Source organism: Vombatus ursinus, unplaced genomic scaffold, assembly GCF_900497805.2.
Source record: "Vombatus ursinus unplaced genomic scaffold, bare-nosed wombat genome assembly UNPS02014818.1, whole genome shotgun sequence".
NCBI lineage: Eukaryota > Metazoa > Chordata > Mammalia > Diprotodontia > Vombatidae > Vombatus > Vombatus ursinus.
Genome location: NW_020954596.1, coordinates 58,867,765 through 58,891,732, shown reverse-complemented (window position 1 = coordinate 58,891,732; position 23,968 = coordinate 58,867,765). Strand labels below are relative to the sequence as shown.

Below are 23,968 nucleotides of genomic sequence, written 5' to 3'. Positions count from 1 at the left end.
ATTTGTGGGATATCAAGTGTTCCATAGGCATTAAGAGTTCTTTGTTTGTTTTAAATGATATATTAAAGCATACAGAAACCACACAAAACAAAAAATTACTTTCAGAAATGCTCACTTACTGAATTGAAAAATAATCAGAAAACCTCAAGAAAACTTAAAAAACAAATGACGTGACCAACCATCAGAATTGGCAAATCAGAATTTTAGCATTACTAAAAGCAAACTTTTCCCTTTATCTAATATATCAAAATTCTGAGGTTTTCTGAGCATCAAGTCACTATTATACTAGTATAAAAACACTAGTATAAAGAGTGGATGATATCCAACCAATTTGAATATCAATATGTTTTGCCTACATCAACAATTTTTTTCAACCTAATAGCTAAACAAATCTCATTGGGATCTTCCAACTAAGTATTTTTAAAAATTGGGGTTGAGTACAACAGAGTAAATATAACTTATCCTCCACAATTGGGAAACATAGAGGAAGACTTCTAGATCATCTCTCTCCTTGACATAACCAGAATTACAGAAAGAACTGGTCCTCTTCTCACTACTCTGGACCTTGTGGGGTGTATTACAAATTTAGGTAACTTGAACAATTCACAGACCATATAAAAATTTTCCACATGATCTGTGGATTTTCTGTCAACACTTACAACCCAAAAAGATTCAAAACAAAAAGTATAATTTCAAGCACCCCTCCCTCCATCTTGTATATTTTTCTATTAATAGCACCATTATCCACTTGATTGCTTCAGCTCCAAAGCTTAGAGAACCTTTGATTTCTTTTTTTTAAATTTGCCCCCTCCACTCCAATTCAGGTTACTAAATCGCTATTCCTACCTTTCCTTTCCATTCCCACTGTCCATCCCCTATTTCACATCCTTATTACTAATTGCCTGAACTATTACAATAGCTTCTTGAAATATAAAATCCTTAGAATTCTGGATTCAAGGGTCTAATTATGAAGTGATTCAATCTAAATTTCATTTTGTAACACCATTTCAGACACTGCTCCAGGCAAGCTGGATTGCTCACTACTGCCTAAAAAGGACTTAATGTTTTCCAACTTCCATTATTTTGATTTTGCTTACACTGTTCCGTCCTACAATCTTCCTCTCTCAATTCTGCCTTACTCAATTCCCAGACTTTCTTCAAGCCAGCTTAAATACCATCAAATCTATGAAGCTTTCACATATCCTATCAGCTGGAAGTAAACTCTGCTTAGCTTTCTGTAGATTTCTTTCTACATTTTTATACTCTTTTATATGCGTATATGATTTATGGGTATACATGTTTGACTGCCTATAGTTGTCAGAAAGGGCTACTACTCTTTGAAGTTTATACAAGCGACATGGAAGCATTTTTCTTTAGGACCAGTGACCCAATCTTCCTAGAATTCAATGTTTTTGATGACTGTTGGAATAGGCATTAAAGTTTTCACCATACCTTATGACTTTTAGGATGCTAGTCTCAATGCTGCCACTAATTAGCTTTCTGGTCTGAGCAAGTAACAATGTCTCTGGGCCTTTGTTTTCTCACCTCTAAGACAAAGGAGTTAAGACTGAGTGATCTTTAACGTATCTTCCAATTTCCAAAGTCCTAGGACTACCTCCACTATTACTGTTTTAGATTTTATTTAAATCTTTTGTTTTGGGATAAGTTTTCACATACTTATTATATCATGCTTCCCCACTAGATTGAAGGCAGGACTACCTTTTATGCTTCTTTGGTATCCCTATGTACCTATGTTGGGTGTATGCATCTAACAGTATCTTGCACATAAAAGACATTCAGTAAATCTACTAAAGTCAGTGTCAATTTTACTCAACATAATTCTAATGAACACTCTTAATAAAGATGACCAGCATTTAACACCTGCCATTTGTTTGGTTTGCTGTGCTGTTTCTTCCAAGATTCAAAACTCCATAAGTGATTATTTTCAATCAATATTAAGTACAAGCTAAATGTATGGCGTCTGAAGACAGCACAAGGCAAAGTGATATTGCAGAAAGAGGACTAAGGAGTCTGGAGACATGGATTCAAATCCTGCTTCTGACACTTACCAGCTGTGTGACCCCGAAGGGGAGGGAGTCATCTCACCCTCCTACACCTGCTTGCTCCTTTACAAAATGGGAGAGGGGAAGGCCAGGGGGAGGGAAACTGCACCCTCCACTGCAGGGGGCAGTCACTTTAACTACATAAATGTGAGTCATAAGCAGCACGGGCAAACAAGGCCTGTTGTTGACTACACCCCAGGCAAATTTTGAATTAATGAGCAAAGAAGGTTAATGTATTCACAAAAGATTTTGACATTTTCCCATAAAAGTAGTTCCCAACGACACAGTCAGGCTGAAGGGAGGGATAGGTGCATTTCAAGAGTCCCAGAGGGACTGCATGAGTACAGAGTTAAGTTTCTTATTGTTTAATTGGGCACCCACAATCTTCTAAATGACAATTCTGGCTCATAAAAATGACAAATTTCATAAAGTTAGATAGGGTTACTAAGATTGTGAAAAAGGTAGAGAGAGTACTTAATCCCTGTGATAAGTAAGGAAAATTATTTCACATCAAGAAGAAGTTATAAGCAAATGCTAAGTAGTACACTGATGAATCTAAAGCACACTATAGGTAAAAAGAAAACAAAACTAGACAGGTAAAAATAAGAAAAAACACCCGAGATGGTGATTATGAAGAAAAATGAGTAAGAAAGCACCATGTGCCATTATAAAACAGTCAATGTGATTTGGAGACAAATTAAAAGTATGCCATGCAAGAGCCAGGAAGTCAGTCTCTCATTGGATGCATCATTATTCAGTGTATTTTGCCTCGTTTTAGTCCTACTACATCAATACGGCTCTGGAGAACCTGACAGCCTACATTCACACTCACTGCTTCCTCTTTTCCTTCTCACAGCCTGCCAAGTGTAGCTGCAGAAAGTCCAAGTTACACATTTGCACTTCTACAAATTCATGCTCCTCAAACTTGGCAAACTCCTCAGTGATGACTGAGAGCTCTAAATTTTATGCATTTTTAGTGGACTTGCTATTACATAGCAGTGGCCTCCAAAATTTTTTTTTGACTGAGTACTCCTATCGACATCATTTTTTCCTGGCTGATGTGTTGGAGGTTGGGAGCGCTTTTCCTAATGACACTATTACTATTACAGTAAGGGTTTAACTGTCTTGAGGGGATTAATGCCTAACTCACTTTGGAGATCACTGTTTTACATATGTCTATTTCCTAACTTTTTCATTCACCAAAAAAACCCCTTCCTTCTGTCCCCCAACTCTGCTTCTTTCTCATCAATTCTCTGGCACTGGACATGTTCAGGGGGAGGCTAGATCACTATGTATTGCATTAGAGATTTTAAGATTTCTTCTAATTCAGTCTATGATTTCTACTTGAAGGAGATGCAAGCCCCCTAAGCTATCCTCAAATAGCTATGTATTTTTACCCATAAGCTTTTTCTTTTCCCTGTCAGGGGGAGAAATGTCCTACCTCTTTCCAAAGATTAACATTTCATCCATCCAGAGAAAGAACTATGGAATCTGAATCCAGATCGAAGCATACTATTTTCTTTTTTTTTCTTTTCTTGTGGTTTTCCCCTTTTGTTTTGATTCTTCTTTCACAACATGACTAAGGTGGAAATATGTTTAATATTATTGTACATGCATAGCCTATATCAGATTGCATGCCGTCTTGGGGAGGGAGGAGGAAAACCGGAACTCAAAAATCTCATAAAAGTGAATGTTGAAAATTAAAAATAAATAAATCTATTTTATCTGGAGCACGGGATCCAATCTCCTCATGCTTCTTTAGTGATCTTGCCCCATTAATTATCTCCCCCTTTTCTCACATTTCCTATCTTTCCTCCTCCAGTGGCTACTTCCTCTTTATTTTACACACACTCAGTTCTTTATATTCAAAAAAGAACCCAGCTACTCATCTTGAGCATCTTTTCCCTTCTGTTACAGCCTTTCCAGTTTTCAAGAGCAGTCTTTTAACTGTTGCTTCTCACAATTCACTCATTTCTCCACATCACGAACTCTGACATCCACCCATTACTTTACTAACAATAATTTTTCTAAGATTAAGAAATTCCTAAATGCTATTTAATTCCTTTTCCGCAAATCCGATTCTCACTGATTTTCTGCTACATTTGACATTCATTTTTTGTAATTTGCTCATCCTTAAGCTTCTGTGACACTGCCCTCTTCTTCAAGCTCTCTCTGTTGGTTCTTTCTGTGTCACCTTTTGTTAGTTATTCTTCTTCCTCCCATCCCTTAAACTGTCCAGGGTTTAATTTCTATCCTCACCCACTCTTCCCTGAGCTTTCAAGTTCTAACTTTCTAAAAGTCTTTCACCGGCACTTCGAACTTAACTTTTACTTGAATTGAGATCATTCAGCTCTCTCTCCCTGCAAAAGCTGCTCTACTCGTTGCTAATGGATAGTACAGACATGTATTTATCAATAACTGCTTCCTCTCTGCCACATTCAATCCCATCAAATACTCCTTTGCAATATTCCTCTATGTTTTCGTTGCCAATACTAGCATCCTAGTTCAGGTTCTCATTACTTCTCACATGAATTACTGCAATGAATTCTGAATCAGTCTCTTTGCTTCCATTCTTTTTTTTCAATATATTGCATGTATCACTTTATGTCCCCTACTCAAAGAAATCCAAAGGCTCCTCCTCTGCCTCCCAAATAAAGGTCAAAATTCAAGTGCCATTCCAATGTGCTATTGCAGAAAGAATACTAAATTTATAGAATCAAACTGATTTCGAGCTGGCAGAGACTTCAGAGGCCATGTAGTTCAGTTGTTTTCAAAGGACGTGCCCTGCTTCTCTAGGTGTGCTGCTGCCAAGTGGTCATCTCAACCCTGGGCATACTCCCTCCCCGCACCCCAAGACTTTCACACCCCTCTCCCTACTCCTCAGCTGCAATTTGCTGCCAGCTCCTTCCAGGCTCGGTAATTTGAAGGGTTACAACTGCACCTCTATCCCTAGAGGCACTAAGGGAGGCTAAATGGTAGGAAGTGAAGAAAGCAAAAGGTGAAGAGATGAGGAAGGGCAAGGACAGGAAGAATGTTCTCAAGCCCGAGAAAAGGATATGGGCTTGGAGGCAGGGCTACCAGGGAACATGTCTGTATCTGCAGATAAAATCAAACGTTAAGCATGCTCCAATTCCCCTCAGTTGTGAGCAAAGTCCAAACATTTCACTATTCAGATAAGAAACCTCAGGCCCAGAGAGTTCATGACTTGCCTAAGGACACAAAAGTCGTAAACAACTGAGCTGAGAAATGAACACACGTCCTTTAATTCTAAATTATGTGCACTTTCAACTGAATAACTCTGCTTCTCCTTGGAATCTGGATCAAAGGACCTGGTTACAATTCCTGGCTCTGCTTCTTACTACCTAAGTGCCTGTATAAATCACAGCCTTGCTAGGCCTCAATTCTTTACCTGTAAAATGAAGGGGTTGAACAAGATAATCTCTAGGGTCCCTTCTAACTACAATTCTTATGATCTTAGCCTCTTCTATACCTCAAATTACTATTCTTCACAAAATCCCCATTTCAGGTAGATCAGACTACTCACTCTTCCTGAACTTTCCCCATGCTTTCTTACCTCTGTGGCTTCTATTTAACAGTCGGCTGAACCCAGGAGGGAGAAGGTCTCTGATTATTCCAGATGGAAGTCACTTGTTCCCCAAAATGCTGAACCCAATGTATTTCCCCTACTTATATTCTAATATACATGACAGTTACTTTTGTGCTTGATGTACTTCTGGAAACTGAGCTCCAGGGCAGGAACCATCTATTATTAAACTTTTGATTTTCCTCAGAACCTAACAGTGCTCTGCATACAAGTAGTAGACAAATGTTTGTTGAATTAAACTAGATAACAAATTCTCTAAGGGCTGAGACCATAAGTTACAATTCTATTATGCTCTTCATAAGATCTACCATAATGGATAGCTACATGGTAAATTCTATATAATGTTCGATAAAAAACACCTAGTCACACCTGTAGGCAGTGATATGAAAATGAAGGGATTTTATGTTAAGTAATTATTATTGTATATTTATTAATATACAAATTTAATTAATAATAAGATTAAAGATGTCAAAAATCTTTTTGTTACAATAAAAAAATTGCCAATTAGCAAAATTTTATCTAGACCCTGAAAAAAATAACATTCCAAGATATTTATAAAACAAACTCGTTATGTAAAGAATATTAATTCCAAAATTAAACTCTCCGTTAGATCAACACATGAGCTGGAGATATTATTGTCCTGCCAGATAAGCCACCAGATAACACATCGAAATTTTAAATCTTAGTTCATTCAAGATACCAGACGCAGAATGAAGCACTCAGAGATTTCTTTGAGTATGAAAGCAATTTTAGACTAATTTCTACAATAGTACCTCCCATATATAACTCACTCTTACGGCTGCCCATAATGGGAAACCAAGCCCCTTTCATTTTCTGTCTCTCCTGGCTTAGAACAGTCCACTGTGGAAGAAAGGGAAGTAAAGCATACAGAAGCAGTTGTTTAGAAAAAGAGTTTTCATTTGGGGCACAGAAAAGAAGAATGGGGAAAAAAAACTCTAAGAGATTTGTTTTTCATCATTAAAACAATCCTTCCATTTTAACTGATCACTGATCAGATAAAAAATATTCAGCTACGTGAAGAGGTGGATCCAGTTAAGAAAGCATCCAAAAAACCCTGATAAATTCAGAATATGAGAAATAATCTACTACAATAAAAATATCTGCAGCAAAGACCAGATACTTACCACATGCAAAAAGTAAACTGAAATTAAATTCAGCATTAAGAGTACTGAGTTCCAGTAGAGCTGACACCCCTAGAGAAATTATTCATGCATTTGTACAAGACAGTAATTTTAGGGGAGGATTACAATCCAGGAGTGGGTATAAAACTTCACATCCGGTCCATAGAAGGTACCAGAGTACATCTATCAACACAGTAACTACTTTGAACCTTTTCTCCAACGCCAGTCTCCATGAAGACCAGGTCTCAAAAAAGAGAAGAAATGCACGTATACTAAAAGCACAATAACTATTTCTTGAATCTACTATCAAGTATGTATGTGTGCATATGCAAAGGTGGACAGGAGTGTCAGAACTCAGTTGGGGTAAGAGGGAGAGATGTAACTGTACTATTATTCCTTCTAATCAGATTGAGGGCAAGGCCTGGGCCAATTTTGGTGAGCTTTATACAAACCTACTTTTAAGTAGTTCATAAAAGACAAAAAACTACAATGCTTTACGCCACTCCACTGAGCACTGGACATTCAATGGATGGCTAGTATGTTTTCATTAGACTAAATTATAAAAAGGTTTTTCATCAATAAAATAAGTATCAAATGAAAATAGATAAGCTCTATCTTCCTTAAGAGTACATGTAAGAAGTGCAAAAAATGAAATAGTCCAACTTCACTATTAAAAGATAATGCCATGACCGATATAAACATATATATATATACACATACATATATATAGCATTTGCCTCGCAGGTTGGCACATAATTTTAATATTCTAAAACAATGTAATTTAAAATAAGGTAACAAAGTACAAACAGTTTCACCTGGCATTTGTTAGTATGGTAGGCTACTAATAACTCACATGCTTGCAGCAGTGGAGACAAAACAATTCAGCAAATTTGTAAGTCACCAGGAAGCTGAGAGTTTGAAAAAAAGTAGCTACTTCCACTTCAATCTTGTCACTATAAGTAGTGGTACGGGAAGCATACTCAAGAACAAAAATGAGAGCAACCAAGGATAATTTACTAAAATTCACCTTAAAAAGATTGTATCTGCCATCTTGGATCTCTGCACCTGGTGTAACTTCCATAGTATAGTCTTCGGCCTAAGTTAAATAACATATTCCCCATTAAGATACCACACAATTTTGAATTAGCTACTAGTTGTAGCTAGTCTGTCACATGAAAGTAAGAACAATATTGAGAAACATTACTGAGAAACTCTGGAAGGGAAGGGAAAAAGAACAAATTTATTAACAAAGGAGAAAGAATGGCATTCTAAACTGCAGAATATTGCAGTTATCCACCTTTAAACAGGGAAAAGTGACTGGGGTAATGGGCAGGGAAAAAAGAGGAATACAATATTTACTAATTACCGTAATTTTATTTGGTATTAATTCAAGTCCCATTCGTATTCTCTTTTGTTTTTCACAGTAAGCTTTCCATGTATCTTCATTAAAACCATAATTAAAGTAATCAGAGAGATCAGCACCTATAAATTAAAGACACCTTTTAATGCACAAGTACCTTCTGGTTCTCTCCAGTTTTAATTACTTTTATACAGCAAAGTAACACAAAATAAACTGTGAAAATCACTGACTATGTTGAAGCTACACTAATTCTGAACACTTGCTATATTTTTTTTTCCAGTGTTAGTATATTAGTGGAAAACAAATGTGTTTATACACTCTGTGTGTTTATATATACATATATATACATATATATATACACACACACACACATATATATATACACACATATATAGACATTCCCTTTCTATAGCAATTAATATTTCCAGTTCACTAAAATCATACTCTCTTTTTTAAGATAATTCTATCTCAGATAGCATTTAATTACCTATATTTGAGAAATGTCATCATTATATAATTAGAACTAAGTATATTCAAATACAGTGCCCAGATTTAATTTCTGAGACATTACTGAAGAAAAAATAAAAATGAACCAACTAACACAAAACTGTTTGAATTAAAATTTCACTAGGAAAAGAAACAAAATCTAAAATACCTGACATTTACTGTGATTCATTCAGTAAGCATTACTAAACAAATGCCTGCTCTATTCCAAACACTTTGTACTGCAGTACAAATAAGTAGTATTACCTGGTTTCCGCCATGGTTTATCTTCAAACGAATCCAAATCTACTTCCAACAGTGGAACTCCATTAATGCTTCCAGGTGCATCAAGGTCTACACCTTTCACTTTTGTCCCTATTAGAAAAAATTACATAACAGCTACTTAGCAATGTAAACAAAAAGTAATCAATCCATATGCCATATATGTTACATTCCTAGCTAGTTTATGCTAAGGAGGAACAAGTGAGGTAAAAAAAAAATTCAGATTTGTATGTGAGAAAACAAAGAAACGACTAGTAGTAGCTCCCTTTATTTATGTGTTTGCTTATTTGTCAAGGGAAAATCTAGAAATATTTATAGGATTAAAATGAATTAAGAAGGTATTTGCTATACAAAGATTTTTGATTCTGACCTGGATCTGTGCTTTTATCAGTATATGTAAGGATTCCCTCTGCTGATCCTGAATGGCAACTAGCCAATAACCTACAGTTTTAAGAGTGGGAAATACAAGGTTATGACTTATGCATGATCACACAACCAGTATGTATCCAAGGCAGCCCTCTCTCAACTAAATACCAATTTACAGTGCTTTTGTTTGGTCCCTGAATTTAATTTGTTCAATAAAACATTTACAAAGCGTAGTACCATGAAATAAAACTGGAAAGAGAGGATGGATTCAGAAAATGCCAGGATAAGAAGTTTATATTTTATCCTGTTAGCCAGGGGAGGGGGCAGCACAGAAAGAACAGAAGAAGAAACTGAAAATTTACAATAAAATGAGATTTGACTGAGAAGTTAAGAGCTCATGGCATCCCAGAGGTTGAGTCCAAACCCTTCAATTACAGATGAAAATGAAGATGAAGAAATTATAGCCATCTATAGCCATATGAAAAAATGCTCTAAATCACTACTGATCAGTAGTAGTAGAGAAATGCAAATCAAAACAACTCTGAGGTACCACATCATACCCATCAGATTGGCCAACATGACAAAACAACAAAATGACAAATATTGGAGAAGATGTGGGAAAATTGGAACATTAATGCATTGCTGGTGGAGTTGTGAAATAATCTAACCATTTTGGAAAGCAATTTGGAACTATGCCCAAAGGACTATAAAAAGGTGCATACCCTTTTGACACAGCAATAGCACTTCTAGAGCTGTATCCCAAAGAGATCATACAAATGGGAAAAGGACCCGTGTATACAAAAATATTTATAGCAGTTCTTTTTGTGGTGGCAAAGAATTGGAAATTGAGAGGATGCCCATCAATTGGTGAATGGCTGAACAAGTTGCGGTATATGAATGTAATGGAATACTATTGTGCTGTAAGAAATGATGAGCAGGCTGACTTCAGAAAAACCTGCAAAGACTTGTATGGTCTGATGCTGAGTGAAATGAGCAGAACCAAGAGAATGTTGCACACAATACAGCCACGTTGCACGATGACTAATATTGATAAATTTAACCCTTCCCAGCAATACAAGGATCTAACACATCTCCAAAGACCTCATGATGGAAAATGCTATCCACATCCAAAGAAATAAGTATGGAGTTTGAATGCAGATCAAAGCATACTACTTGCTATTTTTTTTTCTTTTGTTGAGTTTTATTTCCTCTTTCTGGTGGTTCCTCCTATTGGTTCTAATTCTTACAACATCACTAATGTGGAAATATGTTTAATAGGAATATATATGTATAGCCTATATCAGACTGTGTACCTTCTTGGAGAGGGTGGTGGGAAGGACGGGGGAGAAAAATTTTAAACTCAAAAGCATATGGAAGTGATTGTTGATAAATCAAAATAAATTAATTTAAAAAAATAAAGTTTAAAAAAAATTACAGATGAGAAAAATGGGAACCAATTTCAAATGACATAAATGTTAATAACATAAATTTCCCTTCCTCAAAAAAAAAAAAAGCATCCAGGAAAAGAAAAGTTAACAAGTATGCAAATTAAATAACAGTCACAAGTTCTAATCCCATGCCTTAGCACAGCAAGAAGATCCTAGGTTGTCAAAGGATATAACAGTAGAAAGCAAGCTCTAGCAGTCTTCCATGCTGGAAAGGCTTTGAGTTCAGTTCCATCAATAAATTGTGTCTAGTCTCCAAGAACTAAAGAGTTAAACATAAGGAGTCTCATCTCCCAGAAGCCTAATGACTTCTTTAGCTATGGAAATCCATGAAACAATTCAACAAAACGATGAAACTATGCAAAGTCCTGGGTGAAGCCACTTGGCATCTGTCCTGTGGTGATGGGGCAGAACAGGAAAAGGGCACTGAGAGCACTAAAATGATCAGCCTTAGACTACTTATAAATATCAGCTCAGCTATTGGTACTCTAAATGAGAGATCCTCAGTCAATGACCAGCAAGTGGACACACTACTAACAGAACTGAATTGGATCAAATTAGATATTCGCAGTAAAACTGTAACTCGAAAACAAAAGCAAGTTAAACTTATAGCTATACAGAAGGATGGCTACATGTTCTCCCTGGACATGCAAATAAAGGAGTGAATCTTTATTTCAAGGCCACCAGAAATGTTTCATGGGCTATTTGTTCATTTTGAAACACAAAGCTTAAAATACTGATTTGTAAAAAATATTATCATTAATATGATCGTATATTATGTGCCAAGGAAAAAGGTTATAGAAATTCTATTAAGGACTCAATAATATCTTTCCAATTAATTAAACATATTGATACCGATTGTCTTCAATGAAAAGGTGGACAAAAGAAGTTGGAAAATATAATTCACAAGTAAAATAAGAGAGGACAAATGAGTACAAAAACGGCTTTATGTTAGTCAAACATGAAAACTTAATTCAAGAAAAGCATAAGCAAACAATGGATATGGTGAGTGCCACATAACACACACGTGTACATTGTTAGCATAAAGATTTGGGGGGGAAAAAAATCTGGAAGACTAAATGCGAGGGGAGAAAAAAAAGATGCACTGTCATTCAAATGAAACAATTTTAACCTGACCTAAACAAGTCATCAGTGCCAAAAAAAATTAGAAGGAGCTGGAATAAGAGGTATCAACACAGATTATAACAATTTTCTGAAGACTATTTACTCAGGTAAATCGACTGTCCAGAGGAAACCAAAGGAACTTAGAAACCACCTCAGCATATACTTAATCTTCTTGTCAAGTAGAGATACAGCAACTAAGATCATTATGGGTTTTAAATATAAACTGAGAAGCAGTAGAAAGTAAAACTAGTAGAAAGTTTGGCAACAGACCCAACTAATAAGTCATTCCTAAGGTTTTCAAGGATGAAATTGGAAGATGGACAGTCAAAAAATTGTGAAGATCAAACAAAATTACTCTAACAAACTGTTTCATGATCAAAGACAGTGAAGCTATAACATTTGGACCCTAATATTACTTCCCTTGATCTGTTGCTAGTAGAGATGAAAAAGAGAGAAGAAAAGCACCTGGTCATGATCCATAAAAATGTATACACGGAGATCCATGGTAAATGGGACAGAAATGGTAGGGGGGGGAGAGAGAGCATTGAAGGGTTAAGCATCAAGGTATGTGCAAACAGAAAGGATAACAAAGATGTGGGGAAAATTCTGGACTTTATACAAGCACACACATAAGCATATATGCATACACAGCAAGACAGAATTTCAGTAATCACAAGTGAAGATAACTACTTTCCCATTTCTATAAAATATAAGAAAAATCTAAGCACACCCTGAAGTGGCTACGGTTTTTCCAATAGCAAATTATCATTCAACTGAATGAAAACTGTAGAGAATTTAACATCCCCCTGTACTTATTTGTCAACTGATTACTAAAAATCAGATTCTACAGAGAATAGGTTGGCAAATATGGACTCACCTGAGGGTCAAGGCTTGAAGCCTGTTCCTATAACTAAAAATGGTTGTTAAATTTTTAAACACTGTGAAAAATTTTAAAATGTAAAAAACATTCTTGATGTTTGCTTGCCAGTCATAAAACAACAGGTGGTGAAGGCCAGAATTTAGCAGCCCCTACTATACAGCAAAATGCTTCCTCAAAGGTCCAACTCCAACAGTTGTCTCATGTCAAAATCGAATATGATTTCTTGATAATTATAAAAATAAAAATAACTTTGTTAGCCCTCTGATAATTGTCAAGTGAAGTATAAAACAAGGAGACATATAATGGCAAATCATATTGCCACCATCATGGAGGATGTCCTCCATGGGTATACTTTGGTGGCATGGCAGACTAAATACCTGAGTATCATTATATAAGAAGATATTTGTACAAAATACATATTGAGGTTTTGCCAATTTATTGCATAAGTCAGAACAAATACAATTTACTGGAAATGTCACATAAAAAGTTTAATGGCAGGCTTTAGTAAATAAAGTTCCTAACTCATTTGTATGTCTAACACTTGATTTTTAACTTCTCCTGAATTATTACTTTTACCAATATTTCCATTAATTTCTACTCATGCCAATATGCAAATTTTACCTGCAGCTCCATAAACTCTTCCTCCTGTCTTGATATTAAGATTTACAGGTGCTGTACCATAGCTCCTAAAAGCAAAAATTACATCAAAAAGTTTAATCAATGTAGTAAGTCAGTAAAAACTCCAATGCACTCAGATAAACTACATACAGATAAACACATACATAATCTGAATGAATTATTGTGCGCTCATCAAGATAAATTTACATTAAAAAGATGCGTTTATTTAAAGATTCAAAACCCTAGGTTTAAGTACAAAAATAAACAACATGGTCAACAGTAGGTGGAATCCTACCTTAAGATGAGCTTGCCTAATTGTGTATTATTTTTATTTTGAAGAAAAAAAAAATCTGTAAAATTACTTTTCTGTTATGCATTTTATTTTCTTCCTATGGCAAGTATTTTGTGATTTCATCAAACATGTTAAGTTTAACATTACAGATTAAACTCATTTTATTCTTTAGGTGTAATCCTGGAAAGAAAAATAAGTTCAATCCAAAGGAAATGGTCTTTTATCAAAACTTGTCTCCCTACAAACTTCCTTCATTTTGGCAAGGTATTCCTATGGGAAAAATCTGACCCCAGCTTGTAATAAAAAAGACTTAATTGTGAACCTCTCCATTTCCCTCTGGGTGAACACAAACTTTAAGTATGGAGACTTTAAAAGTTGCAAGTCACTCAAGACTTTGGTATTCTACGACTATCATCAATAATGTGCTCAAACTATTTGATAAACCCAAAGACCCCAGCTTCTGGGATAAGAATTCAGTATTTGACAAAAACTGCTGGAAAAACTGGAAAAGAGTATGGCAGAAACTAGGCATAGACCAAAATCTCACACCAACATAACAAAATAAAGTCAAAATGGGTTCATGATTTAGATATAAAGGCTGATACTGTAAACAAACTCAGAGAGCAAGGAATAGTTTACCTGTCCGGTTTATGGAGAACAGAGAATTTATGACCAAACAGGAGATACAGTACATTATGAAATGCAAAACAGATAATTTTGATTATGTTAAATTGAAAAGTTTTTGCACAAAGTCAATGCAACCAAAATTAGAAGGGAAGCAGAAAACTAGGAATGAATTTTCACAACCAGTGTCTATGATAAGGGTCTCATTTATAAGACAAATCAACTTTATAAGAATACAGGTCGTTCCCCAATTAATAAATGGTCAAAGGATATGAACAGGCAGTTCTCAGATGAAGAAATTAAATCCATCTATAGTCATATGAAAAAATGCTCTAAATCACTATTGATTAGAGAAATGCAATTTAAAACAACTCTGAGGTACCACATCACACCTATCAGAATGGCCAACATGACAAAACAAGAAAATGATAAATGCTGGAGAAGATGTGGGAAAATTGGAACACTGATCATTGCTGGTGGAGTTGTGAAATAATCTAACCATTTTGGAAGGCAATTTGGAACTATGCCCAAAGGACTATAAAAATGTGCATACCCTTTGACCCAGAAATAGTATTTCTAGGGCTGTATCCCAAAGAGATCATACAAATGGGAAAAGGACCCGTGTGTACAAAAACATTCATAGCAGTTCTTTTTGTGGTGGCAAAGAATTGGAAATTGAGAGGATGCCCATCAATTGGGGAATGGCTGAACAAGTTGTGGTATATAAATATAATGGAATACTATGGTGCTATAAGAAATGACGAGCAGACTGACTTCAGAAAAACCTGGAAAGACTTGTATGGTCTGATGCTGAGTGAAATGAGCAGAACCAAGAGAATGTTGTACGCAATAACAGCCATGTTGCGCAATGACTAATACTGATAAATTTAACCCTTCCCAGCAATACAAGGATCTAAGATATCTCCAAAGGTCTCATGATGGAAAATGCTATCCACATCCAAAAAAAGAACTATGGAGTTTGAATGCAGATCAAGGCACACTATTTGCTTTTTTTCTTCTGTTTTGTTTTGTTTCCTCTTTCTTGTGGTTTCTCCTATTGGTTCTAATTCTTCCTTACAACATGACTAATGTGAAAATATGTTTAATAGGAATGTAGAGCCTATATCAGATTGCACACCATCTTGAGGAGAGAGGTGGGGAAGGAAAGGGAGAAAAAATTAAAACTCAAAAGCTTATGGAAGTGACTGTTGATAAATCAAAATAAATTAATAAATTAATGTGCTTTTTAATAAAAAAAAATGTGCTTAAAAAGATAGGCCTCTGTTTCAAAGGAAAGGTCTAAAAATTCACTAAGTTGTGACACAGTGATATCACTACCAGGTCTATAGCCCAAAGAAATTAAAAAGATAAAGGATCAAATATGTACAAAAATATTTATAGCTGCTTTTTTTGTAATGGCAAAGAACTGAAAACTAAAGGAGGTGTTCATCAATTGAGGAATGGCTGAACAAATCATGGAATACAAATGCAATAGAATATTATTGTGCCAAAGAAATGATGAAAGGGAAAAAAGTGATGAAATAGATAGTTTCATAAAAACCTAGGAAGACTAATTCAAACTGATACAGAGTGAAACAAGTAGAACCAGGAAAACATTTTACATAATTACAATAACAAACAAAATGACCAATCACAATTCCAGAGGAAAAAAGGTTGGAGGTCATTAAAACATAAGGTAGTTTCTTAACTGCCCCTGAGGCTACTTTTCCTCTTATTCAACTCTGGGCCCAGTTCCTTGTTTATCCATAGTATCTGCTTAAGATACAGGTACTACTGGACAAGCTCCAGCAATTGTCCTGCAACTGCACATCTGAAAAAAAAATTACTCAATTGTTTCCTTTGTGGAAAGTTATTCAAATTTGTTAGTTTGAGTAGTGATTTCATCGAATAGATTTTGCAATGTTCTGGGGATTACAGCAATCAAGCACAGTGTTCTTTGTAAATATGAGCATATGGAGGACCTCACCACCTACAGAGAATCCCTTTTAGATACAGATTATGTACTATGCATACATCTTCAACATAACAAGACATAAAATCACATCTTGTGTGATATTAACAGTCAGAAGATTGAGCAAAGGTATTTGTATTGTTACAACCTTTCAGGAACCATCTATAATTTTTAATGTTTGAATTAGAGGCACCTGGTCTTTGATGCCATTTTGCTCCGTAGAATAAAATGGTTTTTTTTACAGCAAGTACATAAGGATTTACTATTTCATTCAACTATGTGATTATAAAAAAGATGTGGGCTGATATAGTTTTGAAAACCTTGCCTCCTACTCATGCTATTGAGAGCATGTCTTCTATAAATGCTTATTCTCACATAGATTTTGTAGAGTTGAAAAGGGTCCCTCAATTGCTTTTTTTGGGGTGAGATGGAAGGGAAATGTAACTATAAGGTTATGATTTTTTCCAAATGTTTGTTGTCATCCTTTTTTCCCCAGGAAGTTTGAAATTCATCTTCTCCATATCCTAGAAATGGTGTTAACTTCCAGAACAGACCTTCTCTATGTGTCTTGTGTTCCATCTTTTATTTTGTTTGGTGCCGTTTCTATTTTCTCATGTGGCAGAGATTGTGAAATTACTCCAAAGGATCTCTGAATGCATTAACTTATAAGTTCACTACAACCATACAGTTCATAACCCATAAACACCTGACCATGCATATCACCCCAAAAGTTAAGATGCTGGGGGTCCACACGATGTATAGGAAGCTTTCTTCTTTCTCTCATGACATTGCACGAGGACTAAATGAAAGAACCTGGATGTCTACCTATTACCCCTCACCACATCCTCTCTTCTTATCACGTGCTTCCTTCATGACGTCTTTTTCCTTTGGTACTTATGCCTTCCATGTTGTAGTCCACTCACATCTCCTGTACCAGAGGTGTCAAACTCACATCATCCCTCACCTTCACCCCCACCCCAGTGCAGCCTGAATCAAATAAAAATGGAACTAGGAAATGTTTAACAAAATAAATAAAAATGCAATAAAACGTAAGTCTTGATAGATGGTTTTCTAAGTCAATATGTAGACAATAGGATTCCATTTCTATTTGAGTGACACCATTGCCTCATATAACTCTCCACTCTCCTCTATGACTCATTTTAGTCTTTCAGAGGCAGATGCATATGTTATAATAATAATAATAATAGCCTTTATATGGTGCTTTAAGATTTGCAAAGCACTTTTACATGTGATCTTATTTGATCCTCATAATAACCCTGTGAAACTGCTATGATTATCATTATTATTATTCTCGCTTTACAGATAGGAATGTTAGTATTTAAAACTTATGCCTTGGTTTTCATGGAAAGTTTAGGGGTCATTAAGGAACTTTAAAACTTATTGAAAGCAATCTAGTCTGCTTTCCTCCTCATGTTCAACTCTGAGGTCAATTTGTTGTCCATCCACACTGTCGGGTCTCAGATGTATTCATATTATTGGAGAAGCTCTATAGCAAGTCCACCCAAATGCATGCTGAAATCTGAGCAATAGACCTTCTTCATCACTTGGTCTTTTGTGTGTGGACAGATAAGACCAAACTTGTTTTAGTGATTACAAGTCTCAGGACGCTTTGTAAAATTCTGGAGGCTAAAGAAATCAGTACAAATGAGAGTATCTGGAGGACAGCTCCCCATTCACATGGAATCCTTTTTGAGCAGATTTAGTGCTGGACTTCTTCCAACACAGTAGTGACCATCTTTGGTAAACATATTGCCTTGTCTCAATAATCAGAGGATCACTGGACAGAATTTTTTATATTGTTGCATCTTTTGAGGAATGTTGAATGATTCTGATGGTATGGTAAGGAGAAACCTTCTTATAAACTAGCATAAGTCAGAGTTTTGTTCTACTGCGTCTAATGCTTTTTTGCAAATAAATACAGTAACATCTTATTTTCTCTACATTTTTCAGCTGAGTGAAATGGTAATAGTGCTGTCTACAGCTGAATGCCATTTCTAAATATCTTATTCCATAATGCCCTCATCAAAAATGTTCTTGATTCATGAATAAGTGACTTATATAAGATCGATCGATAGTTCTTAATATCTTCTGAGTGACCTATTCGATATCAATATATCTCAGACTACAGTCTGAGATTTTTCGATGCCTTTGGCATATTCTCCTTCACATACGTCACCTTTCAGTCTCTCAACACCTCATAATAATACCATCTCCAATGTGGGTCTACTCTATACATACTTGGTCTATCACAATGCTTCTGTTTTCTTCAGAGCCATTTCTAATTTCTCTATAAACACATCTGGCATTATGATGCTAAGATCTGAGTGTTGTGGTTCTAAAGACAGCCTTGAGAGAGAAAACCGTTATTGTTTTTCTTCTGCTTGTAGTCTTCTTTCCATTTAAATCTTTAAATGCCCTTGGGATAATTTTGCTTAGCTGGATATCCTGACAAGCTTTCTTTAAACTAGCTTTACCTCCACTGCTTCCATAGTTGTCCATAACATTTTGTAAGATTTTTTAAACATGTATATATCCTAACTTAGTGCTGCTTTTGTCAGCTATCCCTCTCTGTTTGGCAAGTAAGACAGATATCTGCTAAGATGTTTTCTCTATGCTCTTTTGATAGATATACAGGTATTTCTGTCTCCAATTCACAGATGTAGAAACTGATATTAAGTGACTTCTGCAGGGCTGCACAGCTCTCTTGAGGCACAATTCAAACCTTGATCCTCCTGACTTTATTTAACTAAAGTTAAACATTATTCACCACATGACCAGAAAAGGACAGATGGGCTGGTCAAATAGTGAAAAATATAGATGAAAAGCATATAAACTGTTATCCACAAAAATTCACAAAATATTCAAGAAAAAAAAAGGGAGAGGGGGAATCTCTGGTATATTGCATAGAATTGATATAAATGATTTATAGAAAGAGAGGGCAAAAAAAAAAAATCAGAAATCAGAAGGTACAGATGGTTTGCAATCTGTTCTGTGGAAGAAATGTTCACAAAGGTGGGATTAAGGACCCATAAAGACAAGGAAAAAAAAACTGACCTGTAATAAGTTTTTTAAGACAAAGAAATCTACTTTTTCTTTTCAGTTCTTAGAAGAATCATTATCCAACGTATGGCTTATACATATTCCTAGTTTCTCCTCTATTAATCTTCTTTTGTTGCCTATATTTCTTTCACCATTAATATCTATCATTAAAAAATGGAAGAAAACTGACATAAATCAGTTTTATCAATAGCCCCTTGCAAGTAGGAATTGTTCCTTTTATTGCATATGTCTCTCTGGCACTTAGCAGCAGCTTAATAAATGCTTGTTGAGTATAATGGGAACTTCAATGTCCATTCACACACAAAAAGCTTCTGAGATTATTTGTGCATTTCAATCATTACATTACTTCTACCTGCCATTACTATAAGAAAAGTTGTACTAGGAACAGGATTACTTCTAAAACAGATACTTGAAAAACCTTTTGGGAAAGTAAATGACTTTAGAAATTAGAATAACATTACAATTTAGTTAAGGAGTCTAAGTAAGGCAGCTTAATGACTATTAAGCTTAATGATTCTTTATATACAAAACATGAGACAAAGGATAAATAGCTAAGAAAAGTTAAGTGTTGTGGTATAAATTCTACAACTGAAATCAGAAAACAGGGTTAATTACTAGGAACAAAGCACACTAAACTAACACGTCTTCCTCTCAGTACTGGTAAAACTGAGGTTAAGTTATCTAGTACATGAGTAAACCATGTGAGAAAGAAAAGAATTAAGTAGAGAAGATGAGAAAAGCCAACAGAATGATTAAAGATCTGGAAAAAATGTATGAGGAAAAGCAAAAAGGAAATAGAAGTATTCAATCTGAGAATGCCTTAAAATCATTAGACACAATGAGATGTTTTCTATAGATGACAAAAGAAATGGAAGAAAACAGGCTTAAAATAAAGGGCAGGGTATTTTGATATAAAGCAGACTTTTCTGACGTGACTTACATGGATGTTATTGTATGAGGCTGAAAAACTACACTTTACCATTTTTTTATATTTGGATGGTTTAAATGCAACTTTGTCTGACGTGTAGTAGCTGGAGATATTGGTTAAATTCCCAAAGTCCTTATAAGCCTACAATTTCATGGTAGAATTGGCAAATAAAAGACAATTTATTTTCTCTGCAGACACCAAAATCTCTAATTCAATATATTTCTCTTTTAATGACAGAACAGATGTACTATACTTTATGTGCTATAATGAAAGATAAATCATACCAAACAATATAAAGAAGATATGAATCAATACAGCAATATGGAATAACTTACATAGTAAAACATTTAATTATGTAGGTTTTTTCCTTAAACTGTGAATACTAAATAAAAAGGGGGGGGGGTGACAACAATATATACACTAATACCAACCCACTGAAATAGTTTTTGATACCGTTTTGGTTGATAGAAAAAAAATTAAATCTGAACTCTAGTTTGGGTAAGCCAATGAATAAGAAACTGTGGTAAAAGGAGATATACAAGTATACCCTACCATCATATTCCTGATTAGTGTTTGTTTTGTCCTGAATATATTATAACTTAACCGATGCCTTCAAACTTTATTGTAATCTTACTCAGCCAATTGTTGAGGATGCAAACTGGATGACTGGGGTCAATCCAAGAGAGTACATGATCCTCCATAGCATTAGTTTCTCTCCATGTAAAATCGCTTACAATTACACCATATTGGCATGTGTATAAGCATTATCCCTACGAAACTGCCTCCATGTGACATTTTACCTAACTTAACATTTTCATGGAAACAGCTGATATTAGGTATGATATACGTGTAAAGAAAAACTTAACATTTTGCATTGCATTGTTGTGAAAAAGAAACTCTTTCCATTTAGCTCAACAAATATTTTCCACCTTTAACTTTAGTAAAACAACGTCACACTTTTCGTAGTAAAAAAAATTTAAAGCATTTACTCAGTTTCCTAGGTTAAGGAATGGAAGAAAAATGGAAAAAGAACTCAGCCAACAACTACTTTGGTTTGGTATGTACACTTTACGTCTCACGAGGCTTTTAAATTTTAGTCTTTTGAAAGTTAACTCACGGGGGAGCTAGGTGGCACAGTGGATAGAGCTCTGGCCTTGGAGGCAGGAGGACCTGGGTGCAAATCCAGCCTCAGACACGTGACACTTACTAGTTGTGGGATCATGGGCAACTCAACTTTTTGCCTCACCAAAAAGAAAAAAGAAAGTTAACTCACCCATACTGTGGTGCTCCAGTTTTAATATCACCAATAGTCACGTGAACATCATCTTCATCATCATCACTGTCACTCTCACTATCATCTTCAGTCTCAGTCACTTTCTACATAGAGAATAATTTGAAAGATTCTTCAGTTACTAATTTATTATCAAAGATTCACCAGAGTTGGATGAGGTAAAAAGTGTACTATGGTGTCGAACCACAATTTCCTTAATTATCTTGGGAAGACAACACTCTTTCACCGGATGTTCAGCTGGTTTTATCATTCTCAACTCTGAGCTTGATATTACATGTAAAGTAGGAAAAGTAAAGAATTCAGGCACATTTTCCTCAGTGATATGATGCTTAGTACACGTGTGCACATCAGTATGTAAATGTTTGTGTAGCTATATCTATGCACCTCTCTTCTTTGAGGTGAATGCATTTGTAATTTGTGAGGGAGCTGTCTTTCTGGTTCCAAATACCAGTTTTGTGTCCAACCACAAAGAAGACAATAAGGAGATGAGACAGGGTAACACTGCTAGATTATGGTTCCATATAAAAGCACAAGCTGGGCAATTCACTGGTCTTGACTTTCCTGGTAAAAGGTGAAAATATTTATCTTACTGACAGAATCCTGGGTAGAAACGCTGCCCCATATAGCAAGTATGGTATCTAAAAATGACCATGATTTTTGTCAAAATACTTTCCTAATGCTATCCCATTGAACCTGGATTTGAATTCTGGCTCTGACACCTATTACCCATGTAACCACAAGAATCCAATAGCTTCACTGGGTCTCAATTTCCTCATCCATAAAAGGGGAGGTGATTGGGGGGGGAGGGGGGAGTTTGGTCCTAACGACTTTAATGAAGTCTGTTTTAGCTCTAAATCCATGGTCCTTAAACATAAATAATACCAAACTTAGGATATTGTGTCCCAGAGGGTCTTTTCTTAAGTTGCTTAACTGGAACAATCTTCTCAAAGAAGCGTTATCAATAATGAAGTCTCCAGTGCAATCCCTGTAAGTTAAATTAACTTATAACACAAATATTATAGAATCTAAACATTATGTGCCACAATGTTCCCATGGGAAAATGTCTTTACAGTCTTGGTTTGCCAAGGTCACATAACACCCTTGCCTAAATGTAGTGAGAGCAGGAACTCCCTCAGCTAGTCCCAGGCCACTCTGAGAGAATGGCGATCTACTTTCGTGAGAAGCTAGAAGGGGAATGCAAGGATTCAGATATGGAGTTGTAAGAGCCAGGGCTAAAGGTGGAGATTACTGCTTAGGTTGGCTCTAGACGTTCCTTTCCTTTGCTCAACTACATTCCCACCTCTACCCCCTTTTTGTTTTAATAACTCTCTACCCTAAAACGTTATTCCAGGCCATATGTATATACACGAGTACTTCCCTTTCTATTGTACCAACTGTTGCCACCCGACAAGATTTCCTCTCAAGCCTAATATGGAACCAAGCAATTGATTAATGAGCATTTATTAAGTGCCTACTACATGACAGACACTATGCTAGGTTCTGGAAAATCAAATACAAAAGAGTCTAGTTTCATAGCTTTGAATGAATTTTCCTGTCCCTAAAATGTATAGACCTTTTAAGGTTCAAAGGATTTTATATGCTAAAATGGAAGGAGAAACATGTAGGGAGTAAAAAGGTTCCCTTATATGCCTGCTTTCCCAATTCTCTTTTTTCAGTTAGATGTTGCCAAAATAAAAATTACATTTGAGTAATAAAAGTTGAGGCTTTGAATGAGAAATTAAGAGTTTTGGGGTTTTTTTTTTCCAGAGGAAAACAAAATTCAAACTATCCTAACCATCTTATCAAAAGAACTGGGGTTAGGGGAAAACAAGACCTAACACTTGGGAAGCTAAGAGAGTGGAAGGAGGGCAATGTGTGAAAGGGTGGTGGGGTAGGGGAATAGCAGGGTTAACATATTTGTCCTTTTCCCTTGTCATTACCATCAGATGCTGGGGGCCTGAGGTAGAAAGAGAGTGACAGGAAGGCAAAGTGTATAGGAGGAGGGGTTGAAGGGGAAAGAGTCCAGGTAACAGAAAGCAAGGAAGGAGAGTTCCTATGGAGATTCTGTCATTATGACAGAACAGTTGTCCCTCTTTCTATTACATATGGAATGAAAGATCTGAAAAGTGAGTTCAAAGCCAGAGAACATTTTGACAAATACAGAGCAATTTCATGGTTTGGATGTGACACAAAGACTCTTCAACTCAGTACCTAAAATGTTATGATTCTCTGACTTAGTAGGCACTGGAAAAATCTAATCAAATTGAGAGGATAATTGCTTATGAATTTACTTATATGCTTATGATTATCCATTATGAGCAAACTACTCTGGCTATGGTTCCCCTAAAGATGTAATATTCTGAGAAAGCAGAGCAAAATAACAATAATAAAAGCTTGAATTTACATAGTTCT

The 23,968-nt window shown here is 35.6% G+C and overlaps 1 protein-coding gene across 4 annotated transcripts in view; it reads right to left on the bottom strand.

The window, feature by feature from the left end:
* FIP1L1 (factor interacting with PAPOLA and CPSF1) overlaps positions 1-23,968 on the bottom strand; it is a 105,160-nt gene that overhangs the window by 70,814 nt on the left and 10,378 nt on the right. For 2 of the 4 annotated variants that reach the window (XM_027836020.1, XM_027836021.1), the window contains exons 4-8: positions 21,539-21,642; positions 13,372-13,436; positions 8,920-9,027; positions 8,176-8,291; positions 7,837-7,905 (exon numbers count right to left, since the gene is read on the bottom strand). In XM_027836020.1, the coding sequence (XP_027691821.1) occupies positions 7,837-7,905; positions 8,176-8,291; positions 8,920-9,027; positions 13,372-13,436; positions 21,539-21,642 (462 nt within the window). The remainder of the gene's footprint in view (positions 1-7,836; positions 7,906-8,175; positions 8,292-8,919; positions 9,028-13,371; positions 13,437-21,538; positions 21,643-23,968) is intronic. The other 2 variants (XM_027836023.1, XM_027836024.1) reach the window with 1 other exon arrangement.